Here is a 25,017-nt window from a genome sequence, read left to right as displayed (position 1 = left end):
AAGCGGTGGAAAAAAAGGAAAACCAACCGTGCCCTCAAACTACGCATAGCTCAAATTACTGCACAGGCCACGGAATATGCACATCATCTCAGTAGACAGAACTGGGACCAGTTTTGCGACCAACTACAAGGCACGCAGAGCAACCGCCGAACATGGCACATTCTGAAAAATCTTATCCGCAATACAGAAACGAGGGCAGCCACAACAGACCATATACGCCGTGTCATTCATCAATACCAAGGGGACGACCAAGAATTACTCAGAGACCTGGCTGACCGTTACATAGGTCCCATCCCCGCCACCCATCGTCGGCTGCCCGCTTACGCTGGTAACCCCAACCCAGACCTTGACAGACCCTTTACGGAGGCGGAAATAACCGCAGCTCTTCAGACCCTGACAAGAAACACAATGCAAGGTCACGACAAAGTCAACAACAAGACACTTAGGAACCTGGACTTTCATGCCATAGAATGGTTGCTGCACTACATCAACGAGCAATGGGGAAAGGGTCAAGTACCTGCTTCCTGGAAACATGCTGACATCAGCTTAATTCCCAAACCTGGAATACCCATAAACTTCGCAAACCTACGTCCAATTTCCCTGACATCGTGCGTAGGCAAGATATATGAACATATGGTGCATAATAGGCTTGCCCCTTACCTCGAAGACAAGGATCTCTGGCCTCACAGCATGCACGGCTTCCGCTCGCACCTTTCTACACAAGATATACTCCTGCAAATCAAAGAAGACATCCTGGACAATCTAAGCAGCCAGCACAAAAGCGCCATCTTGGCCCTTGACGTCAAAGGGGCCTTCGACAATGTCACACACCATGCTATATTAGAAGGCCTACAGTCAACCCACTGCGGCAAGCGGGCATACAACTTTGTACAAAATTTCTTGACAGACCGCACAGCGACAATTGGCATCGGGAACCTTAGAACAGACAAACTACCGACACCACCGAAAGGGACACCCCAGAGCTCTGTCATATCCCCTCTACTTTTTAATTTGGCAATGAAAGACCTTCCAGTACAATTGGATAATATCCCTGGCATCAGTCACGGTATCTACGCCGATGATATTACAATATGGACATGCACGGGCTCTGCCGGCACACAGCAAGACCCCTTGCAAGAAGCAATTCAAACCACCGAACAGTACCTTCGCCGACGTGGCCTGTACTGCTCTCGAGATAAATCCGAATTATTGCTCCTTAAAAATCGAACCAGAGGTCGACCCCCGGCGCCAATTCCTGATACGAACTTCGAGTCAACAACGCTCCAATCCCCCAGGTCAAAACTCTCCGCCTGCTGAGACTTACGCTACAGCGAGACAGAGCCGGCATGGCAACGCTCCATAAACTGCAAACTACAATTCATCAAGTTCTACATCTGATACGGCGTATTACAAATCGCCGACATGGCCTCAAAGAACAGGACACAATTAAAATTGTGCAAGCAATAATAACGAGCAGAATTACGTATGGAACGCCGTATCTAGCCCTGAAAAATAACGAAAAAGAAAAACTCAATATCTTGATCCGAAAAGCCTACAAATTTTCTCTCGGTTAACCCCTCACTGCTTCTACAGACAAATTATTGCAATTAGGCCTGCACAACACTTGGGAAGAATTGGCTGAAGCCCACAAAACTAGCCAATTGGAACGCCTAAAACTCACCAAGACGGGAAGACACACCCTACGAAAACTGGGTTACGAAGTCCCGAAAGAAAATAACACTAAACAACGCATTCCTCTACATGTTAGAGAGAAAATCACTGTCGCCCCAATACCAAGAAATATGCATCCGATCCACAACAAAGCACGACGCAAGGCAAGAGTTCAAGCTTTTCGAACTGCATACGGAAAACGGCCTGACGTTAGGTACGCGGACGCATTACTATACCCCAGTAGATCAGCCCACGCCATCAGCATAGTCAATAACCAGGGACTGGAGCTAGCTTCAGCTTCTATACCTACCAAGGACATCGACACCGCCGAAGAAGCAGCCCTTGCCCATGCAGCTACCACTGGCAAAGAACATGTCATCATCCTATCAGACTCCCAGACGGCGTGTCGAAACTTTCAAATTGGACGCATTTCATCAACAGCAGCAAAAATTTTATCGGCCCACCCTGATTTACCCGAACTTTATATCATATGGACACCGGATCATTCATCACTGGAAGGGAATGAGGCGGCTCATGCCGCAGCCCGAGCCCACACTCACCGGTCGCCTCCTTCTGGGATGTCAGCCAGTCCTTCCATTAGCCCAACAACAGAAATAATCCCCAGAAGGTACAGTGACATCCTGGCCCACTACCGCTTGGGACGAAGAACCTTTCCGCCTCCACATCTCAACATGTCTCGCGAAAACACGGTCATCTACAGACAGCTACAGACTAACACATTTCCACATGGTACATTACTACACTCAATGCATCCGACATTGCACACATACACTTGTAAATTCTGCGTGGAGCCATGCACTCTCTACCACATGGTATGGGAGTGCCGCAACACATCATTCCTTGCCCCAAATCCGAATCCCTCACTTGGGCAGTTGGAGGGTCGAGTGACCAACTACAACCCGGATCACCAACAACATCTGGTAGACCTGGCGAGACAGGCCTCCAAGACCCAGGGCTTCCTGGACTAAGGAGGTCCCCCACTTGGCGGTCAACCCAACAACATTTACTGCTCAATTAAATGTATATTCCTCCTCCATCATTTGTTGGGCAGTGTCGCTTAAGAACTCGAGGACTACGGAATTCTTTCCAAGAACTCAAGAAACATTTGCCTCCATGGAAATCGTTAATGCTCCAGCATTGTTATTTTACAGTGCCAATATTTTGGCGTCGTATACCTACACCGATTTTACCGCATTTTCGTGTTTTCCTTTGTTGCCTAGCGCCCCATGGGCAGCATCTCCACGGCCGCAAACGGGAAACACAACACAATTTTCCAAATATGTATACGTGTGAATTTAAGGTATTTATGCTATAAAATTACGTAATGGGGAAAATTTGCGTGGCGAAAGTTAGGAAATTTTATATAGTCAAAAAAGTAAAGAAAAAAGAGATGAGTGAAACATTCTATATATATAAAATTTTGGAATATACAATTAGGTGCTACCCCGCACACATACGTTACTGGTGCGCATGATCTAAACAAAAATCACACGAGTTGGGAGAACGAACCGCTTGTAACAAATTTGGTATGCCCCGTCTATCTATAGCGCGTATGACATATTGCATACATTTACTTTTGTTTTCGGCATACTCATTATATTGTCACGTACTAGAGGACGACATAGGCTTTCTTCAAGAATCAAAAACTTATTCAGTTTCTCCGGTAATACCCAAACAATATTTGGGAGGACTGCCTGTTGCAGGTGGTACTAATTGAGCTTGCATTGCGAATTTGAGATGGTTGAGGGTGCGTGTACCTAGCACCTTAACCAGATGCCAGGTATACAAAGACGAAGCAGGCTTTCTGCATTGAAGAAAGCTTTATTGGAGTGAACTTTTGCTCCAACAAACAAGGGGAAGATAAAAGCAGCGTTCTAGCAGTCAACGAATTTAATGGCGCCGACTAGCGTGGGCAAATAAAATAGCGTGATGTCAGTTTCCAAGTATTTATCCTTTGGCGTGATTGTATTTCGAACCGACGAATTACTTCAATACTATCAGATAAGAATAGTGCCATGATTTGTCACGCATTTGTGAACGTGGGACGATTGCGGTGCCAATAATCCGAATGACGACCTGCAGCTTGTTGGTGGAGACGGTGGCTGACTGCGAGTGGCTGTGCTCTTCGGTGTTTCTTCGGAAGCCGTGCACATTGTTTCCCACCGTGCTTGTCGGGGCCCGCAAGCTTAGCAGGCAACGATGATTATGGTCGGAGGGCGCCAAACACTTGTCCCACCCTTCATCCCCAAGTTTTTCGTCCAGCGCAAACAGAAAACTACACATGTTACCCGGCGAGTAACGGTCCGGCAGTCTCCACAATCTAGCACTCCGCCTGAGCACAGGTGTCGATGTAGGTGTGGCAGCGACGGAAGTGGTGCCACAGTGGAACACTTAGAACCAGTAATTGGTGATGTGCTGGCAGTGGCCGGTGTAGCTCTTGGCGCCCTGCCTGCTGGCTTCCTTAAGGTTGCCAGTTGAGGTTGCTAGGCGAGACCTCACATTGCTAGCGGGCCGGTACCATGTGGTCCCGTCCGACATGCGGACAAGCAGTGATGGCGCACTGGCAGGAGAGACCGCATCCTCTGTGAACATGGGTGGGCCAGGCCGAAACTTCCTGGTGAAGGCTGGAGCCCCAGACTCTGGCAATTGCCCAGGACCACAAACACGGTAAGCAGACAGCTTGTGCTTCAGCTCGAATGGTGTCTTCACGATCCGGCCCAACAGGAGCTCGCTGGGAGCTAAGCCCGTGACGTTGTGGGCTGTGTTCCGGCACTAGAACAGCACCCGGGCAACTTGTGTTTGAAAATCCCCAGCCTTGCTGTTCTTGAGCTTGTCCTTCACAGTTTGCAGCACCGGGTGGTACGGCGGAACCATTATCCGACGTATTCCGCTCTTCGTGAGCCAGGCCAGGTGCTCCTCGCTGGCGAAAGCAGGATCCTTGTAGGATACAATGACGTCCAGCAACCCTTGTCCTGTGAAGACTGGCCGCAACGCCACCATGGTTGCTCCTTCCGAAGAAGTGGTGACTGACAGTACTTCCACCGACATGGAAAAGGCGTACACCACCACCAGGAAGTAGTGGACCTTGCAGGGGCTCACGAATTCTACATGATGGAGGGACCGGAATCTCTCAGGCAACGGCTAGGTGCTGATCTTCAGAAGACACGAGGCTCTCTAGTTCTCTTTGTAGATTTGCGAGAAATGTCTTGGTCCATGCCAGGCCACCAAACGTGGGACCGGGCCACCATTTTGATCTTCTCAACGCCTGGATGACCCATGTGCAGGAAATGCAGGACCCTAGCCTTCAGGCTGTATTGAACCACCATCCTGAATCCCCAAGCAGGCATCCCTACTGCAGGATCAACTCGATGGCCTTATGGCTGTATGTCCACTCCGCCAACCCCTCCCAGCGGGACAACGCCTTGACCACCTGTGATAAGACTGGGTCGCGGCTGGTCGCCTGCGACACTCCCATCTGGACAGCACCTCGGGATAACCGTGCTCTAGCATGAACACTTCGACAGGCTCAGGAACAGCAGCGTGCACCTCTGTCAGGGACAGTCGGCTCAGGGCATCAGCAGGTGCCATGTCATTGCCCAGAGAGTAGACCAGCGATTAGCTGTAGCCGGAGTGCCTTAATGTCCAGGGCATTACTCGAAGTGATGCCTGCACTGGAACCACCCTGTCAGGCCCGAGCAGTCCCCGCAGCGGCTTAAGGTCCACGACCGCCTCGACCTTTCGGCCACACAGGTACTGGTTAAAGCGCTGGACCCCTAACATTACAGTCAGGCTTTCCTTATTTTGCTATCTCTAACGCTGTTCTTCAGCATGAAGCCAACGAGACGCAAATGACCGTGGCCGTTCCTGGTCATTCTTCTCCCGGTGGGCCAGGACGGCTCCCGCACCATACGGCGACACATGTAAGGTCAGGACGACAGGCTTGCGTTGATCGAAGTGTAGCAGCCCCAGAAGCTTGCTGATGAGCTCCTTGCTGCGTTAAAAGGCCAAGTCTTGTTCCTTTTCCTGGCGCATTGCTGTCCATCCCAAACCAGAAGATGCAGCTGTTGTAAATGTGACGACAGTTTGGGCACGAAGCTCCTGTAGAAGTTGATGAGGCCAAGGTAGCTCGGCCACTCCGTATCGTTTTGGGGCTTTTGCGCCTGGAGCACTGCCTCAAATTCTCAGCGTGCCGGTTCCACGCTGGCCCGGGAAAAGACGTGGCCCAGGTACTGAACGCTCGGGGCATGAAAATGCATTTGTCCACTATGAGCTTCATCCCAGCATCCTGCAATCGCGCAAGGACACTGTAGAGGTTCTGCAGGTGGTCCTCGCCGTCTGTACCAGTCACCAGGATGTCGTTCAAGTACACAGCCACGTGTCTCGTCCCCCTGAACAGGTTGTCCATCTCCCTCTGGGAAATGGCTGGTGCTGAGGCCACGTCGAACGATAGGTGCGTGTACTAGAAGAGTCCCAGCGTTGCCGACATGGTGACATACTTCCGCGATGACTCCTGGATCCCCAGCTGCTGGTAAACATCTATGAGGTCGAATTTTGTGAACTTCTGTCCCCCGGACAACGTCGACCACAGATCATGAATACGGGGCAGCGGGTACTTCTCCACCGCAGCGGCGGGGCTGAAGGTAACCATGAAGTGTCCGCCGATCTCAACAGTGCCTTTTTCTTTGAAAACTGGCACTAAGAGAGCGGCCCACTCCGACGATTTCACGGGCAGCAGGATGTTGTCTCGCTGCCACCGCTGAAGCTCCTGGTTGACTCTATCGTTCAGGGCGAACAGCAGTCTACACGGCTTGAAAAACTGGGGCGGGCTTCCTGTGTGACATGAATGCTCGCCGCTGTGCCTGTGAACATTCCCACTGTAGGCTGGAACAGAGCCTTGAATTTGGTCAGGAGGCTCCCGATGTCTGCCACCACCACAGTACTGCTTCCTGGCACTCCGGCAGCCGCAAGCCCAGAGTCTGGATTCAGTTCCGTACGAGCAGCGTTGGCGACGGCCCCTTGGTCAGGTAAAAGGAAAGGGTTGAATCCCTGTTGCCAAGCGAACGCTGACGTGGGCTTGACCCTCGACCTGGGCTAGCTGCCCGAAGTAGCTATGCAGCTTCACATCCGACGCCTAGATGTACACGCAAGGGATAGTGCAATTGAAGACGTTCGCGGCCATGAGCGACCCCCTGGTCCCTGTGTCGAGCTTCATGGAAATGGGTTGGGCGCTGACTTCGATGTTCAGCATGTACGGTGGAACAATGACTGAAGTACATTCGTGTGCCACATGTCAAAAATAACTGGGTCCTCGGCCGCGACGTGAAGCCTAGCGGTTGCACCCGAAGCTGCTCCCGCACGCCCCCGCCTCCAGCCCTTCTGCTGGTTCCCTTGGCCGTAAGCTTGCGTGGAACGCGTACTCGATCCCAGCTGGTGCTTCTGCCGTTCGCTGTCCGTCCCCCATCGGCATGCCCGAGCAATGTGCCGAGTTCCACGCGAAGTACACCACTTGCGCGAATTCGCAGTGTGAGGGGGTTGTCTCCACCGCAGCGACAGCACCAGAAATACCGTGTCGCCATCTTGTTTACCGCCACTTCCGTTGACGGTGAGCCGGTCCCACATGACATGCCACGTGCATCCTTGGGCACAGATCCATCGCCAGCGCTGCCTTCACGGCGTCGTCCAGCGAGAGGTCAGGAAGCTCCAGGAGTAGCGTCTGCATGGCGGCGTCGGTGATGCCAAAGACGAAACGGTCCCTGAGTACCGAGCGGAGCTAGTCCCCGAGAGCGCTGCCACTCTCTACCCTTCGCCGCACTACGAAGCAGTAAATTTCGCAGCGTTGCCTGCGACTCCTTCCTTCTCGGCGGTGATGGTTGTTGAAGCAGAAGTGCTTCATCAATGGGGCCGGGAACGGGCTATAGTGCGAGCGGAGCGTTCCGAGTAGCTCTCCCAGTGACTTGTCATGCCGCGTGGCCGGCTTGAGGAGGTACAATAGGGGAGCGAAGACGCTCCTTAGCCGGAACCCATGTTTTCCACTGACCATTGTTTTTTCTGAGAATGGGAAATAAGCACATCAATGTGCAAATCCGCTCTGGTATAGCGTGGTAGAGAATAGTCGGGGCAGCGACACTCTTGCCTGCTCCAAAGCTGTGAATAACCCAGATTTGTTTGTTGTTGCCCTCTAAGCCATGTTGGAAGGGGTAACAACGGGCTCAGGTAGAAGTGGCGCAATTATTAACTGCCCCTTGGCGACAACATCAAAGAATCCCATGATTAGCCCCGTAAAGGGCAATATTTCGAGATACAAAATAAATCATCTTGTACTGCACAATTGCATGCTAAATAAAGCTGATGAGAATAATCCCACTCCTCGTCCCCATGCACCGCGACCCTTGGTAGAAATACCACAGTAATCAGTGCTATGGCTCATTTTCAGCTAAACTTTGATAAACAAAGACTGCGAACGAAGTTGCAATTACGCCACACATGACGGTTGTTGCGACCAGCCTGAAGTAGTCGTGATATGCTCATTCTATAAACTCTTTCTCTTGTTCCTCCTTCCAGTAGTACGTACTTCGTCTTGAAGGCTGACGTTTTGCCGTGACTGGCTGCTTGATGTGCGCGTCTTAGTGGTGGGCGTCGCCTTTATTCGTCTACAGAGGCATTGCGTAAAGGTGGCTGGCCCGGGGTAGCAGTTCCTCACCTCTTTCGGTGGGTTTGGTCGCTCCGCGGGCTTGTTCCCTCGTCGCCAGAGTCACGATTTCGCCCGCGTTTGTGAACGTGGGAGGATCGCGGTACCCTCCACCCGAGTGACGACCAGCAGTGCGCTGGTTGTGTTGGTGACTGAACAATGGCGGCTGTGCACGTCGCTGTTTATTCGCCAGCCGTGCACAACGTTTCCCACCGAGCATGGTGCGGCCACGGATCTTAGCGGCCAACGAGGATTATGATAGGGGGGGCGCCACACACTTGTCTCAATTTATCATCATCAGCAGAATCTCTTTGCCCTCTATAGGGCAAATGCAGCTCCCATTATTCTTGAATCACCCGGGTCCTGTGCCAAATGGAACCAATTTATCCCCGCAAACTTCTTGATCTCCTCTGCCCATCTAACTTTCTGCAGACCCCTGCAACGCCTGCCTTCTCTAGGGATCCACTCTGTTACCCTTAATGAGCAATGGTAATCTTGCCTTCGCATTACATGCCCCCCCCCCGTCTATTTCTTTTTTTTAATTTCAACTGTTATGTCCTTAACACTCGCTTGTTTCCTGACTCACTCCGCACTTCTTGTCTTTTAACGTTACACCTATCATCTTCCGCTTCATTGCCCGCTGAGTCATAACCAATTTAAGTTGAACCCTCTTAGTGAACCTCCAAGATTCGGCCCCGTGGGTGAGTACCAGTAAGATGCAGCTATCATACACTTTCTCCTTCAGGGACAATGGTAGGCTGCCATTGATTATCTGAGAATGTATGCCGTATGCATTCCACCCCACTCTTATCCTTCTAACTATCTCTGCCTCTTGGTTGGGATCGGGGGTGACCCCTTGGCCTAAGTTCTAATATACAATTAGCACTTCAAGTGCCTCGCCACGTATCTGAAGCCTATGTGCTGTCCCGAGGTAATTGATCATTACTTTGATTGTCTGCATATAATTTTCAGGCCCACGGTTCTGCTCTGTCTAGAGCGGAAAGCATGCTTTGCAATTGGTCCCCCAGTTACTTAGCACGGCAATGTCATCAGCAAATCTGAGGTAGCTGAGGTATTCTCTATAAGCCCTTAGTCCCACCTATTCCCACTCGAACGTTCTTAATACTTCTTGTAAACATGCTGTGGATAATATTGGAGAGATTGTGTATCCTTGTCTGACGCCCTCTCTATTAGTTATTTTACTGCTCCCATAAATAATGATAATGATAGCCGTGGACCCAACATAGATATCCCTTAGTATTCTTACATATTGCTCATCTACCCCCTGGTTTCATAATGCCTGAATGACTGCTTAGGCTTCGACCCAGTCAAATGCTTTCTCATAATCTATGAGGGGTATTTATGGGGGTTCAGTATGCTCAGCGTGCTTCTCTATCACATAAATAATTGTGTGAATATGGTCCATTGTTGAATAGTCCTTACGGAACCCTGTTTGGTCTTTAGGTTGACTGAAATCTAAGGTTGCAGAAATTATGTTAGCGATTACCTTGGTAAGTACCTTGTAGACGACTGACAGTAAGCTGACCGGCCACCAATTTGTCAAGTCCTCTTTGCACCTTTCTTATGGATTAGGATAATTTTCGCGTTCTTCTAAGATTCCGGAATACTTGCGGTCATTAGGCATTGCGTAAGCAGGTTTGCCAGTTTTCCAGGCACAATTTCTTTTCCATCCTTCATCTGGTGTGCTGTTATTTGATCCTCACCAGGTGCTTTGCCCCCTTTTATTTCTTTCAAAGGCTTCCTTACTTGTTCAGTCGTTACTGCTGGGATGTCTATCTCCTCTGAACTACTTCCTCGTTCGGCATTACCCTGGAAATTCCGGCTGCTGTAAGGATACTCATTGAACTCCACGGCTACTGTGACTATTTTAGCCCTATTTGCGATGACATTTCCTTGCTTGTCTTTAATGCATATATGTGATTTCTCCCCACCCCAAAACGCCTCTTCACTGCTATCAGGCTACCTCCGTTCTTCGCAGCGTATTCAATATTCTCAATTATTTACTTCCGTATGTCAGCTGTCTTGCACTTATTGATTAACTTCTAAGGCTTTGCTAGTTCTAGGCTGTCAGCTGCGGTGGAGAGTGTTATGATTTGCCATTTTCTTATTAGATCTTTTCTCTTCAGGCTAAGTTTGCCAGTATCCTATCCAGCCATCGTGCCCCGACTTCTACTGCACACTCCGTCATAATGCGTGTAAGGTTGTCGCTGGTTTGGTGTGCAGTAAACACTGCTTCCTCGGTAATAGCTGAATATCAGTTCTGCAGCGCGATCCTGAACTTTTCAAGTTTACGTCGTAGTGTTAGCTCATTAGTCTGCTTCTTCCGGAAAAGCTTGTAGCGGTCCCTCCGCACATCTAGGCAAATTCTAGATATTACCATGCGGTGGTCACTACACCTTACCCTCCGAGCACCTCTACATCCTTTACGACGCCAGGGTTATCACATATGAGGAGATCTGTTTCTTTTAAATGCTCCCTATTCGGGCTCCTGCACGTCCACTTCCGGGTCTCCCGTTTACAAAAGAAGGTATTCATTATTTTTAGGTTATTCCTTTCTGCGAGGTCGACTAGTAGTTCACCTTGCTATTTCTCCAGCCCAAACAATAGTTCCAAACTGCTTTGTCTCTAGCCTGATTCTTGCCTACTTTAGCATCTAGGTCCCCCATGACTACGGTATACTGTGTTTTTACTTTGGATTGCCGATTCCCGATCTTCATAGAGGCGTTACACTGCCTGGTCTTCGCGGCTGGATGTGGGCGCGTAGTCCTGTGCCACCTTGGGTTTTCACCTCTTATTGAGCCTAATTACAAGTCATGCTGCCCTTCCATCAATACTATAGTAATCTTCTATATGGGGAGCTATGATTTTATTGACTAGAAGTCCTACTCCCAGTTGTCTTCTATCCACTAGGCCATAGTTTCAAAGGACGTATCTATTTTTCAGCACTTTAAGGGCTTCACCTGCCCTCCTAACCTCACTAAGCCCTATGACAACCCAGTTATAGCCCTTTAATTCCTCTAACAACACCTCTGCACTCACTTCACTAAATAAGGTTCTCGTGTTAAACGTTGCCAGGTTAAGATTTCAATGGCGGCCTGTCCTGGTCCAGGTATTCTTAGCACCCTCTGCGGCGTCGCAGGTATGACCGCCGCCGTGGTCAGTTGCTTCGCAGCCACTGGAGACTGAGGGCCGTGGGTAATTGGCGTATTTATCGGAGGTTGTGCCCGTTACTTCACCAGGGTGGCCAATCCTACTCGGGTGAGGGAGTGCGTTAACGGCAATGGTCGCCAGGGCCAGCCCGCACCCCAAGCCCCGTTCTGCAATTCCATCAATAACTACAATTTAAAAAAAGTCCTGCTGGAATTGTCCGGCACAGGGATTCGAGCCACGGTTTTTCTGCACTTGAGGCGGATGCTCTACCTCGACGCCACAGCTGCTCTCTGCTGCTGTCAAAATTATTCTGGTCAATTACCTACAGAAAAACACCCTCCATGCGAAGTAATATAACCTGCGCTGCATAAAAATACGCCCGTCACTTGGACACAGATAACCGAGCGAAGCATGCCTGGACACATAATTACAGAAAATTCCGCCAGAGCGGCGGTGTCCGGCGAGCTATACCGGCAGACACCACCACTTTATACCGGCCGTACGTCGGCAGAAACAAAATGGAAGGTATAGTCTATCGAAGGGTGAGAAAGGGGAATCTAGCCATCCTGATGTGTTAGATTTGGGAATACCCCCACGCCACACAGGCGCAGGCACCGACAAAATTCGGCATGGTAGCTCAGTGATTGCCATTTATAATTTAAAGTAGTTATTTAAGCAAGTCTGAAACTTCCAAAAAGCTGAGGGTACTTTTCAATCGCTATTTATCAAAACCTGTTGCTTCATTTTATTTTCTCTCCCTGCAAACCAATTCCTAATGTATCGTTGCCACATTACGACCGAATTCCGTCGGGTTCTAGTTACCCAAAACGTACTGACGAAGACGTAAATTAAGCTATGCGAAGGAAACTGGCAATGGGCGTGAGCTGCGCCAAAACCGGCCCAAAACAACCTAGGTCAAAGCGATGACAAAGACTATGGAATGGGTCGTGCCTGCAGGGGCGAGGGGGCACCGGGCCGCGGGAAACGATGGTAATAGCGCCCATTCGTCGAGCCATATATACTGTGCTCCGGAAGTTAGGGAAATGGACGGTACATCGGAGAGACTGAAGTCGCCGCTCATCGTTTTCTGACTCTATGGTAGCCTCGAAAAGGCATTCTGCCCTTCCACAGCCTCGTAGGGAGTTTCTTGTAGCGAACGCCATGACGAAACCATCGTATGGTAGAAGTAGAAATCTTAGCATTGAGAGAGAGAAACACTTTATTTTTTTTTACTCGACGTTGCGACGCAGAAAGACAGTGATTTCTTCCCTTCTTTATGCGGTAGCACCGGGTTCACGTCGAGTTTATGCGGAATCTATAACGGCACATCTGGACGCGCATTCAAAATCAGTGACCGCGATCATGTCTCTTGGTTCGTGCGTCTCCTCGATGAACGCAATTGCATCGCCCTTGTTTCAATCCTGGTGTGCCTCCGTGAAATTAGTTGCCAAAAGGTGGGATTCGCTTTGCTTAAATTACGCAATGCCTGTAGCTATGGAGACACGGCGGTAGAGGACCAAACTTCGGTTCCGGTCTTTAATAGCGTCTACGTTAGGGACAGCATTTTCACAGTAGATGGAGAATGCAAAGATTGTGCTAGTGCCAAAGTGATGGGATAATCGATGAAGATGATGATGATGAATATTATTAGAGCCCCACCCATCGTATCGGGAATTCGGTTGTTACCAACCGGCGTGCCTGTGTTATTCTTCTCATTTGCCATAATCTCAACTAACCTATTTGGTAATCCCAACTCCCCCGATATTTAATTCAAATCGATTCTCCCTTTTTGCTCTTGTACACCTGTTTACCCTTTCGCCTTCTGTTCTAAATTTTATTTTGGTATAATACTCTTCCTACAACCCACTCTTTTCTGTACTGTTCTTCCACCACAACTCCAGCTGCCTCTTCGTTACCTGTATAGCCCAGAAGTTCATGCTGCCTCTCACATCAAATCCCAAAGCCTCTGTCAACGTCGTTTTCCCATTGTCCAGGCGCGGTCGTATCACTGCGTAGTTTATGACAAATTGTTCTGCGGTCTCGCGATCCCTGCCGCCGCACACACAAGTTTCGTCAGGTTGCCTCTAGTTAGCCGTGAATTCCCGTGTTCTCAGACAGGCCGCCTGTGCTTCAAACAGCAATGCCCTGCCTCGCGTATTGGCATAGAAACCTTCCTTCTCTTTTACAGTTTCTTTGTTCAATAAGTCTCAAGGGTTGTTTCCTACAATTTTTTTCTGAATTCGAAGTCTATGCTTCTTTTGCATGAATTATAATGTTGTGTATACACCATCTTCTCGTACCGAGATTCCGTACTGCTTCGTCAGCTGTCTGGTCCTCCGTCTCTGTGGCATGTCCACGCTCCTATTATACAGTTATATGAGGAGCGTGGACATGGACCAGCTCATGGACATGCTCTCATAATCTCTCGTAGTCTCTCTACACATATACATATAGTCTCTCCTGAAATTATATCTTGATCTGCGTCTGCCTCGCCTCAAAGAACGACCAGCCCATATCCCCCTCTACCACTTCATTAGTAGTTTAGGTATGGGCTTCTGGAGCCAGCCTGCCTACCGGCCTCTGAATTACCTCCAAGCCCGCTCGGTTCTCAGACTTTATACAAATTACCGCATTTCCGTAAGTCAATCCTGATGCCATGGCCCCCTTCTAGACTCCCCTTACCCCTCGTATTTTTTGTAACCCCACACTGCTCTAGGTTTTATGATACCCGCATTCCGTCATCCCTTTGTTTTTAGAAGGGCTTCATACTCATGCATGTATTCTGCGTGGTGATTAAGTCATGCTCTCAATATTTAAACTCTTTTACCCGTGGTATTTCGACTTGTTATGCCGATACTGTTTCGAGGTCCGCGTCATTGCTGAACACCATGATCCATGACTTTTCTCTAATAAAAATAGCCGAAGGTGCGTTGTGTCCTGTCCGCATATAGGCCTCCTGCGTTGGAGTTTTGGCGACATGCAGCGCCCCTAGCGGCCAACGCCTCTGGGTAGTACAAAAGCAGACGACCCTCGCCGCCCTCCATGTGTTTTCAATTACAAGCCAGAGTGAAAGTTGGTTGTGGCGCTTTGTGGCGAGTTTAAATGACTGCATATTGTATGAAATAGCCCTTAAAGTAGTTGCAGAGGCTAAACAAAATAATATCCGCTAAAAGAAGCCGATTTGTCGGCTTTCTTTTAGCCAGCTTTCGCGATGGTCGCGGCGTGGGACAGTATCGCCAGGTCGGGTGGTTTAACTGTTTCACGACAGTTACAGTTTTTTCTTCTTGCGTGCGGTCGACAAAGGAAAGTTCACGAGTAGCATAAACACGGAACGCTGCTCATCCTATATACTGAGGTAACTGCAAAAGGTTGCTTCAGCGGGAGCATGCAAGAGAACGCAAGAATTGCGCAGCCGACACAGCTGACACTGCTGGCCTGGCACCGCCTTTGAAACGAGTGGAAATTTTGTTTCGTATTTTCGCAAACTAAATGATTCTTACGTAACGCTTTACGCCGCAAGATTTACGAACGGGAGGGTACATGTATTCTAGCGAGTAGGTGGGGCAATAGCGCCAAATAAACAAATTAAGCGCTATTAAAGGACGCAAAACATGCACCAAATCACGCGCCCGCTGCATGCAGAGGTGTGTACTTCTATAAAACCACATAACACAGCATAACATAACACAGCTGCATACACGGCGCGGGGCCCCGAATATTTACATACGATCATCACTGACTGTGTTGGTTTTCTAGTGCAGGGGTCGTCGAATCTGAACGCCGACACGCCAGTTTTGACTTCAAATGGAGTTAGACAGCGAGGCAAGAACCGAGAATTGGAGTCCTCCTGTTGAATTGTACCCCCATCTTCACACTTCGCCAGATTATTGTCAAATATTATTAGAAATTCGCTGAATTTTTTTCTTTTTGCAATCAAAGCCCCCCTCCTCTCCCCCCCCCCCCCCCCAATTCCGATTTGCCGTCCAGCCCTCCGCCGTGTCGGCTGCATGGAACTCGGCCGTTGCTGACCCTCATTCTAGGCTAATAAGTGCGAACTGGGAATGTATACTGCAAGAGCGTAATTATGTAAAGCGAGAGCAAACAAGGAAAGCGAGCGGCCTCTTAGTTCGCCCGACCACTTTGTTTTACGGCCACTAATTTCGGAATCGCAAAACAGATTTGACGCTTCTGACGGTCGCGGCAATTTGTCACTAAGACACGCAACAAAAAAAACAAGCTAACGCGTCACCGTGTATTCGTAACGGCGACACAAACGAACACTGTTTAATGAAAGTGCACGCATAGTGTGCAGGTACGCCAAAAAGAGCGGCGCACCGCAGCAGGCGAGCCTGCGGTCCGCCGGACTCGCTGGCTTTTTAAATCGCGATCATCACCGATTGCGTCATTCTTCTTGGGTGGTTTTGAGAAGTCTCTGTCACCTAGAGTATTAGTTTAAACTAGAAATTTCACTTAAAATTTCACTTCGTACGACCATCGATCGGTGAACCTGCGAGTAGCAGACGCCGTCACGGTCCCGGCACTTTCGTCGGCGCTGTAAACGTGTTAAGCGCTGCAAAGCTTTTTACCCTAATGCCAAGTTGATCGCTGAAATAGATCGGACGCGTCGGGGATGAACTGGTGACCACGTCGCAAAATAATCGGGAGCGTCGAGCTCATTTTGCTTCTGTCAACACGGGATCCTATGGGACCCGCGCAGCTTTGTACTACCCCGAAGTACTGCCCGGAAGCCGCTTGCGCAGCGCCCCCTGGGCAGCGCAGGAGGCCTATATCAATCAGGCTTTCCACCAGGTCATCCTCCAGGTTATCCTCCATCATGAATATATCGCCTAAATATATTATTCCTGGTATCCGCTGTTCCTCCAGCTTTCCACTTTTAATATATGACAAATTGAATCCCGGCCTACTGCATTCTAGCTGCATTTGTAAACCCGCCATAAAGATCACGAACAGCAGTGGCGGGAGAGGGCATCCTGGTTTCAAACCCTTCTAGTTATGTACAAGACTATTGTATGTAATCCCCTCCCACACTATTTCAACTAGATTCTCCAGGTTGAGCTCTCTGAGCAAGTTCATGAATTCGGCCCCCCTCCCTCGTCATCCAGGATACTCCGAACCCGCTCCCTTTCTACATTATCCTAAGCATCTTAAATGCCCAGAAAGGCTAACCAGAAAGGGCTGTTTTTCATATTCGCCACGTCTATGCGTAGGCTTTCTGCAAATCGGTTGTCGTCTAGTCTTCTGTACTTTCGAAACCCATGTTTGAAGTTCTCCTAATACCCTATTCCCTTCAACCCACCGCTCTAGTCAAAATTGTCGGTCTGCGTTGTCAACCTGTATAGCACGCATGTGACGGTGATTGGCCTATACGAGCTCGATTTAGTCTTGGCTCTTTTGCCTTTATATATTAAGCTCATCCTGCTAGTATATCACTTGTCCGGTATTACCTTTTTTATATCCCTGGGCTGACGGCTTGCAGTACCGTTCCCTTGCTCTTTGGTCCTAACTGTTTAATCAACTCTATCCGTATCCCATCGTTGCTCACCGCGGTATTTTGGGACATTTTCCTGTGGTCTTCCACACTTCAGCTTGTCCAGTTCTATCTCCGGAGCTTCCGGCTTCCGCGTCGTGACTTAGCTGTGGCGCTGGTTGCCGCTCTATCAACCTTACAGAAATTCTCTGTGATAATTTCATCAAAGTATGCCAATGCCTGCTCTCCCTTGTGCATCTGCCCCGCTTCCTTTTTTGCAGTACCACCGCTGGCATGTCCCGTGCGTTTCCTTAATGCTCGCACATGGTTCCAAATCTTTTCAGTGCCTTTCTAATCTTTCCTTCTATTTTCACCACCCATCGCTCGTCATCGCCCTTATTTTCTTCGGCACCAACAGTTGGAATTCCGCTTCTATTTGCTTTTATTGGTCCTATTTTTTCTCCACCTCTTTCTGCTCCCTGCCAGTCCTCTTGGCCTGCATGTGTTCTTTATACGCCTGTATACGCCTCTCTATAGCCTGTTTGATTTCTCCGTTGCGCTAGCTTCTGGAAGTTGTCTTTGCTTTTGTTTGACTCGCTCTTCCTGCCTTGATTTTTTTCCAGCATGGTTTTGATGCGCCTGTCATATTCCCATATTTCTCCAGGATTCCTTTCTATTTCAGCCTCCATAGTTTGGGCTATAGCCGCAATTTGTTTACTGCTTAACTTTTTGTGCTGCCCGGTCGGTCAGGTCTTTTGCCCCCCGGTTTCCCAAACTTCAGCTGTATACGCTTGTGGTCACTGTCCAGGCTGCGACCCGCTTCCTCATTCATGCGACCCGCTTCCTCATGCTGACTTGCCTGTCGGTCACTGCATGTACCCGGATATCTTAATATTCTAGCTCTCTCCCAATCTGCAAAACTTTTTCTTGTTTCCTGCCAGCCTGCATGTTTATGTACACGATCATCAATTCTCGCCCTGCGTTATTTACACACTGGCGTCTCTCTTTTCTTCCCCCTGCCCCAACCTGTACCGACCTAGCTATCTCTTTTGGCTCCCCGTTTACTACCTCCTCACAGAGGCCTTCTGCGCCAATAAAAAAGCCACTAACCGCGCTGCGTGTCGCCGGCCGATAGTTTCACCTTCCTGCCTGCTTAAATGAACTCTGTCCCGCTGAACGCCCTCTTCCACCCCACTCGTCGGACATCAGTGCTGATGTAAATTACTGCTGCGAAATCAATTGCCTTACCTAGGTCCCGCATCTCCCTCTTTCCATCTGTCACCTTCCTCACCACATGCACCTCTGTCCCGATAATCTCGGGTACTGCGCTCACAATGACCAGCATATGTGGGCACAGCGGCCTAAGCTTCCTCAGTCCCTTCTCGAGCTGTTTTCCCACAACCACCCCCGTTCTCTGCAGAACGACGTCGTAAGTCCCTCCGGCTATAACCACTAGGTTCTGCCCCTGCATGTTTTGCACATCTTGTCCTTAGCCTTTTCCAAAACACCACCGACCGTCTGGTCAGTGAACACGCCCACCTGCACTTTCTTGTCTGCCCTCACCCGTCCTCTAATCTCCCCCTGAGAGTAGCGCATGTTCAAATCGCCTGCCATGATCACAATGCACCCTTGTTCTTTCTTTTGCCTGCCCCTCGACGCGGTAACCTGATCTGGCTGCGTGTGAGCCAGCCGGATATCCTTATCTCTTTTTGGCCCTGTCTTCTTCGCTATCCTCCTCGGATATGGCCGCACTGGCACTCCATGGATGCCAGGTGCTGTCCTGTCGGCCATCGTGTTCCTTGGGACAATCACGCCCGGCGCACCTGTGTTGCTGGCTACGCCATTCTTGGCCATAATGACGTCCCTGGTCGCTAGCATGCCCTCCATTTCCGCTACCTACTGTTCGAGTGCCTCCCGCTGCCTCTATCCACCCTTCAGCTCTCTTATGACTCGGCAACGTTCACATGGAGCTCTTGATTTTCTGCCTTGCGGCGGTAGATCCGGGACGCCAGCTCACACACTCTGCACATAAAATCTTGCCGTTCCACATCTTGGACCGACTCGCACCTCGTATTTTCGAGCGAGTATTTGCGCTGGTACCCCGTGCAGACCCTACCCGGCTTCTTTTTGGTAGCGTGGTACTTCACGTTCTCAGGCGTGCCCAACTCAAACTCTTTTACTTCTGCGTTCTCCCACGCAGTCAACAATACTCAAGAAACAAAGCCACGTGTAACAACCTCTTGTCACATTTGGTTCGTGTGTTTCCCAACGCAAACCACTGCTGCTCCTTTCAACGTAACCCTAATGGCTGAAACGTAATGTGTTTTTTCAACAATTTATCAATTTCAAATAATTATAGGAAAATCCAAACACATATCCTTTTTCGTCGTAGGTGATGCAGCTCCCCTAGCATGCCCGTACCGGCGCCGCCGAAGGAAAACATCGGGGTCCCAGAGCAGCGCGGTGTTGGGGGTCCGGCTGCCCCATCATGGAGTGACCAGAGGACAACCTTAACTTCATCGATTATCACGCGGTTGTCCGTGAAATCGTATAACGTCATTTGAGAAGTTAGGAAAATTATGAACGCAGCTGCGTACGTGGTGCTGTTTATGATGACACGCGATGTGCACATTCCCCGTAGCGTTTCGAGATGGCCTGCTGTCCTGCGTGTGTGCAGACCCTACCATCTGGTCGTAATTTTCTTAATATTGCATAGGTAGACCCCATAATTACTGAGCAGTCGGCTCCCGTATATATAAGGGCGATAACATCAGAACCGTCGATTGACAACTGTATGTCGGACGCCTCCTTCCACGAGTTCCCGGTGTTTCTGGCGTCATGTCAGGGCTTCGGCGTGTTGACAGTTGGGAAATATGCGTTATCGTTTTCGCCGTCTTCACAATGGCAGGCTCGCTGATGTCGGGTAATCCGCGTGCCGCGTGGCTCTCGTCGTGTTTAGAATTCAAGTGTGAGTTAGGCCGGTGCGTCTGGCTGTGTTTGCGTAGAATTCTGTACATGGTCGGTAGCATGCCATCTCCGCTTTCCAGTCCTAGGTGGGCTTACGCACTCGAATAAATGCTGGGCGCCACCGCTCACCGAGCCCACGGCTCCTTTACTACAGCTTCATTTCATTTGCAAACGCCAGCACTCTTTCATTTCGGGGCTGCTTGCGCGTCTCCAGCAACTACTGGGCCCGTCCAAGTGTTCATTAGTAGGGAAAGTTTTCAGAAATTTAATCTTGAATCCCATTCTTTAATCACATTCTTCAAGAACCCATCCCTGAAAGTGATTTCGCCGTCGGGTTTCATCACCAATTGCAGGCGCAGTCTTCTAGATATAGGAAAATGTTCGTTAGTGTTCCATTGTCCTCTCATCATTTGAATACCCGGACGCGCTCGAGGTCTTCCAGCCATTCCTCAGGATCTTCTCAAGGTGATCCTAGAAATAATGGTGTCTACGGGCATTACTGCAAGACAAGAGAAGTTGTTTCTTGTGCAATGGTGGCTTGTGCAGTGGTTGTTCTCGTGGGTCATCCTGGCAGGAGGTGAAACTCGGGTGGTAAACTTTGTATTTGGCGGCTGGCGCTGGTTGGACTTGCTTGGCTGCTTCTAAAGGGTGTAGGGTGTATAAAAGGCGAATCCCGCTCCTCCATCAAATGTCACCCAGCCAAAGACAATGTGAGGTACCCAGGCTGGCGGAAGCGAATATGATATAGTTGCATCTGCCATCGAGTAATCCCCTTGCGGCGTATTTGTTTCTCGAACCATAAAAAAATATCGAGGACACTGAAAATAAGAAACCAATTATCAGGGTCGCAACGACAAGGTGAAACAACCTTTTTTCAAAAAGATAACCCAAAGCTGAATAAAAAGAAAGCGAAAGGAACACGCGATGCGCGTGGAGTACAAATAACACATCCTGGCGCGGCAGTACAATAATAGGGAGAAACAAAGAAGTAAAGACACACAAAGCATGGTTCACAGTAATAGTTTGAGTTCGCAAGCGTCATGATTTGACTTTTTTCACGGTTGAACAGGCGGAAAAAGTTTAATCCCTTAGTGTTTTCTCATATTGCAGATACATATGTATGTTTTTTCCATCAGTGTGTAAGCAAATGTAAATATACACTGCACCTTTGCATTAGCGGTTTAAAGACTACGGAAAGCGCTACGGTGGCGGCCACACCTGGCCTATTCTTAGTTGGGTTTAGTTTATTCGTGCCTACATTTGCACACACGCCCAAGTATTCGGAGTGCTCATGTTTCGAGAATCATTTAATGTTTTTCAACGTGGTGTCGTCGTTAGACACCACGTGTAAGCATTACCAGTCGTTAATAAGGTGTTTACCCCTTACGCCTTCCCCCGCCTTGGGAGTGGATCCAAGATTAGCTGAGGGCGCAGCGGGAGGGGCGTGTATTATAATTTTAACAGAAGATTTGTTTAGGTTTGAGCTTGGATCGGGGCGTTCGCAAACGACACAAAATACCAAGTCCTTGTGAGTATGCACCTAGGAAAGAGCCACCAGCGTCGTCCATGCTTGCGCGTATTCGTGCGTCACTTGAAAAACGTGCAAAAATAAACAAAACATGCCGAGCGCACGTACGGGTGTGCCTTGTGAGATGCTCCCGCCGTCGTCCAGCTCGAACTTTGAGAACGCTCCGCCCACCGTTCGTGGTGTGCTCTCTCGCGAGATCTGGGACTTGAAGTTCACAAAAATTTCAGAAACAAATGTGTCTTGCAGCATCCGGGTTCCTGAATAAGGAAGGAACAGGGTCCGCCAGTGCTGTTTTTGCTTGAACCTTTTACTACCTAGTGTTCGTTGCACCACATTTTCCCTCTCGTTCACTGGCCACCGTTATTGTTTGTGTTGTGTGGCTCGCACGATTTAAATGTGAAGTTTATTACTCTGCGCATCTGGGCATTGTGGCTTCTTTTATTTTGGCTATAAATTTTCTCTTTGTACAGTCAAACTTCTCGACTCATTAAAACGAGCAATTGAGAGAAGCACTCGCAATGCGTCTGCAAAACCCTGATTGTACTTTTTCTGCAACACCTGTCAGAAGTGGCGACGCGAGTCCTGCAACAGCTTCGCGTGGCAAAGCTACACCAAAGCTGCGGTTCCGGCACGCAGAATGACGTCATTGCTCGGCTAGGTTTTCCATAGTCAGTTCTCCAAGTAACCACCAGGTCAAACTGCATCGCTGTTACAATTCCGTTGTTACATAATTTGGCATGAACAGAACAATTCAGCATGGAAGATTGAAATGAATCAACGAGATCAAAGCGTCATATTTTAAACAGCTGAATAGGGAAACAAATGGTAAAAAAAGATAACCAACCAAATTGGCTGATATTGTTAAAACGAAGAAAATTTGTTATTTATTCTTTTTTGCCATACACACATTGAGCATCCGGGCCTTTACAAATATAGCTGGAAGTGGGCGTAGGAAATACAAATTTCGGCTATATTTTGTGGCAAAAACAGGAAGTGACCGAAAATATGTAACAGAAAAGGCGATGGAGTTAAGTGTTGTAAACTGCTGGAGTTCACACAAAACGTGACAGACTGGTGACGGGTAATAAAGTGAGTGATTGGAAAACAAATTGATTGTGACATAGATATCACAAATATATCTAAAATACCTTCTTAAGAAAACAATAAGAAACAAAAACAGGTACACGAAAAAGAATAGAAGTGTAATTGCTTGAAGCTTCAAACACAATTACAAGTTCATTACTAGGTGACCGTGATTTTCTTTGTTACAAGTATACGCAGACCTGGTGTTATGCGTAAACACACAAAAAAATAACACAACTACAAAACATTGAGGAAATAGAACGCGAACCTACATATGATTGAAAATTACTAATCTCGGACCTTTCACATGTATGTTTAGAGTGGTACGGTGGTGCAATTGTTGAGGATTACTAATTGTATGCTTTGTAAAATCGGGTCCTGTTCCTGAATTTGAAGGCGAAAAAGTTCACGGAACCGACTTGAAACAAGCAATGGTGCGTTTGCCATATATGTTAGGCAATATTGGTAGGTTAAAGGGCAAGTTGGAGTAATCCTGTCTCTTGATCGGCAGCCACATTAACAATTGAGCGCTTGAATAAAGTGTTGTGTTGCTGTATTCGTTTGAGCATCTAGGCTATTAAGAATTCGTTATTTTACGTATTGAAATTGTGTGTAAATCTTGAAATGAGATAGGAGCATCGCGATTTAGTTTATTTTTGGTCATAGCAATCAGTGCTCTTATTGAAAAATTGTGACAACATTTAGGTAGACGCAAATTCCTTCCAAGGCATTTGTGTTTATGTACCGGTTAAAGACGTTTTCCATCTAAACACAGTTCAGCCCGGCCGCTCTGATTTTATTAGTTAGACAATAACGTATATCGTATTTTTTAAAAGGGTTTTTTAAAATCTAGTGTTTTTCAAACATTGTAATATGTTAAAGAGAACAGCGTTGGTTGTATTTCTCATTGTAATTATCCCCTTGAAGCAGAAGGAAATCACAGTAGCGTCTTCGTAAATATTAGCATATCCATGTTCAAGTTTAAGGGTGGGGTATATACATATGAAGAGCAAAGTAATGGTCACAAATGTGATCATTGTGTACGTAAAGGTCAGTGATCGAGCAAGCTAAAATAACACATCTGTCTCCAGTAAGAACACACTATTGGCATCTCTTTTTGTAGTAATAACTGGGTCGCTAGATTTACGATATTGGTGTGGATTTGTCGCATGTTTACTACACAAGCGTTTGTCAAAAAATAATCATGTAAAATGGCGTCAAGGATAAAACACTGCCTAAACGACACCTACTTCATATTCCTTTCGCGGTTTCATGCTAGTTGTGTCCGAGTGGTCTAAAGCACTAGATGTAGAGCGGTGCAGAGGACAGCTTCCAAGCTCCATAAAATCTTTTTGTATTTGATTTTTTCTTGTTATGTTATGCTTTGTTAAAGGCAACTTCACTGCTCTACGATAGAGTTGCCAGACAACTTGCTGACAACACTAACGTGGTGGCGATTTCTCGTTAATGTGAGAACAGGACAAGCACTGAGAGTAACCGGGCATATCGCCAAATTCGCCAACTGTCATGATGGAGGGAACACCTCTTACGACATAGGTACGCACAAGCATACTCCCAAGGTGACGAACAATAGCCTCGCGATACCGCGACTGCATCACGCGGATGGCTCTAAGACACAAGATACGCATAGGTTTGTGTACGTTGACCTTCTACGCGGTACTGGCAGGCTTATATGACCAATTCTACTGACAACATAGGAGAAACGCGGTATGCCGAATTCTGAGGTATCGAAAATGCCCAACCACTTATAACGTTGAAATCAAGTGGTTTTTGTGTAGAAACGAAATTAGAGCTCGTTTCAATTCTGATCATACACATCGTCCATTCGCAACGCACCTCCAATACGCGTTTCTGCGCTTAGTTGTGGCGGCCGCCGCAGATTCGCATTGTGTTGAATCTTCTTTGAGGGTTTATAAATAAATACTGCTTTACCGACCGGACAAACAATGCAAGGTGGGTTTGTTTGAGACAGTCTATGCAATACAAACAAAAACGCTAAATTGAAAAATGTCACTTCAGTGTCCCCTAAAGAACATATTGTGAGCAAAAAATAAGACAAACAAGCTAAATAAAATGCAGGCCATTTACCGTGCACACCACCTCCACTCAAAAGTCTCCAAAACACTGAAAAAAAACCAAATTACAACTATTTTACACATTTACATTTCTAAGGTATATTTTTGTAACACAAAAAAAGAATGCCCAATATCTAACAGAATTAGTAAATGATTTCTGCATCAATTAAGAAAAAACTAATGTCTAGAAAATAAACTATAGCATGCGTAAGCCAGTGAAACGTTATGCAAACTACCTGTATAAGATCCGACTAACAGAGAAATGATTACTGCTGCTGACAATAATACTCATATCTCAGTTCCC

At 48.1% G+C, this 25,017-nt stretch overlaps 2 protein-coding genes across 2 annotated transcripts; both read right to left on the bottom strand.

Moving 5' to 3' along the window:
- Nucleotides 1-4,464: 4,464 nt before the first annotated feature.
- Nucleotides 4,465-6,097, bottom strand: LOC144165726 (uncharacterized). Its single transcript, XM_077695521.1, has 2 exons — nt 5,998-6,097; nt 4,465-4,796 (listed from the first exon to the last, which is right to left on the bottom strand). The coding sequence occupies exons 1-2, from the start codon at nt 6,095-6,097 to the stop codon at nt 4,465-4,467; spliced, it is 432 nt and encodes a 143-aa protein (XP_077551647.1).
- A 54-nt stretch (nt 6,098-6,151) lies between these two features.
- Nucleotides 6,152-7,411, bottom strand: LOC144165725 (uncharacterized). Its single transcript, XM_077695520.1, has 2 exons — nt 7,338-7,411; nt 6,152-6,467 (listed from the first exon to the last, which is right to left on the bottom strand). The coding sequence occupies exons 1-2, from the start codon at nt 7,409-7,411 to the stop codon at nt 6,152-6,154; spliced, it is 390 nt and encodes a 129-aa protein (XP_077551646.1).
- Nucleotides 7,412-25,017: the final 17,606 nt, after the last annotated feature.

This window comes from Haemaphysalis longicornis, unplaced genomic scaffold (assembly GCF_048455015.1).
Source record: "Haemaphysalis longicornis isolate Haplotype H1 unplaced genomic scaffold, Haemaphysalis longicornis Haplotype H1 scaffold_15, whole genome shotgun sequence".
NCBI lineage: Eukaryota > Metazoa > Arthropoda > Arachnida > Ixodida > Ixodidae > Haemaphysalis > Haemaphysalis longicornis.
Note: the sequence above shows the minus strand (reverse complement) of the source record. Positions and strands in the feature narration are given on the sequence as shown.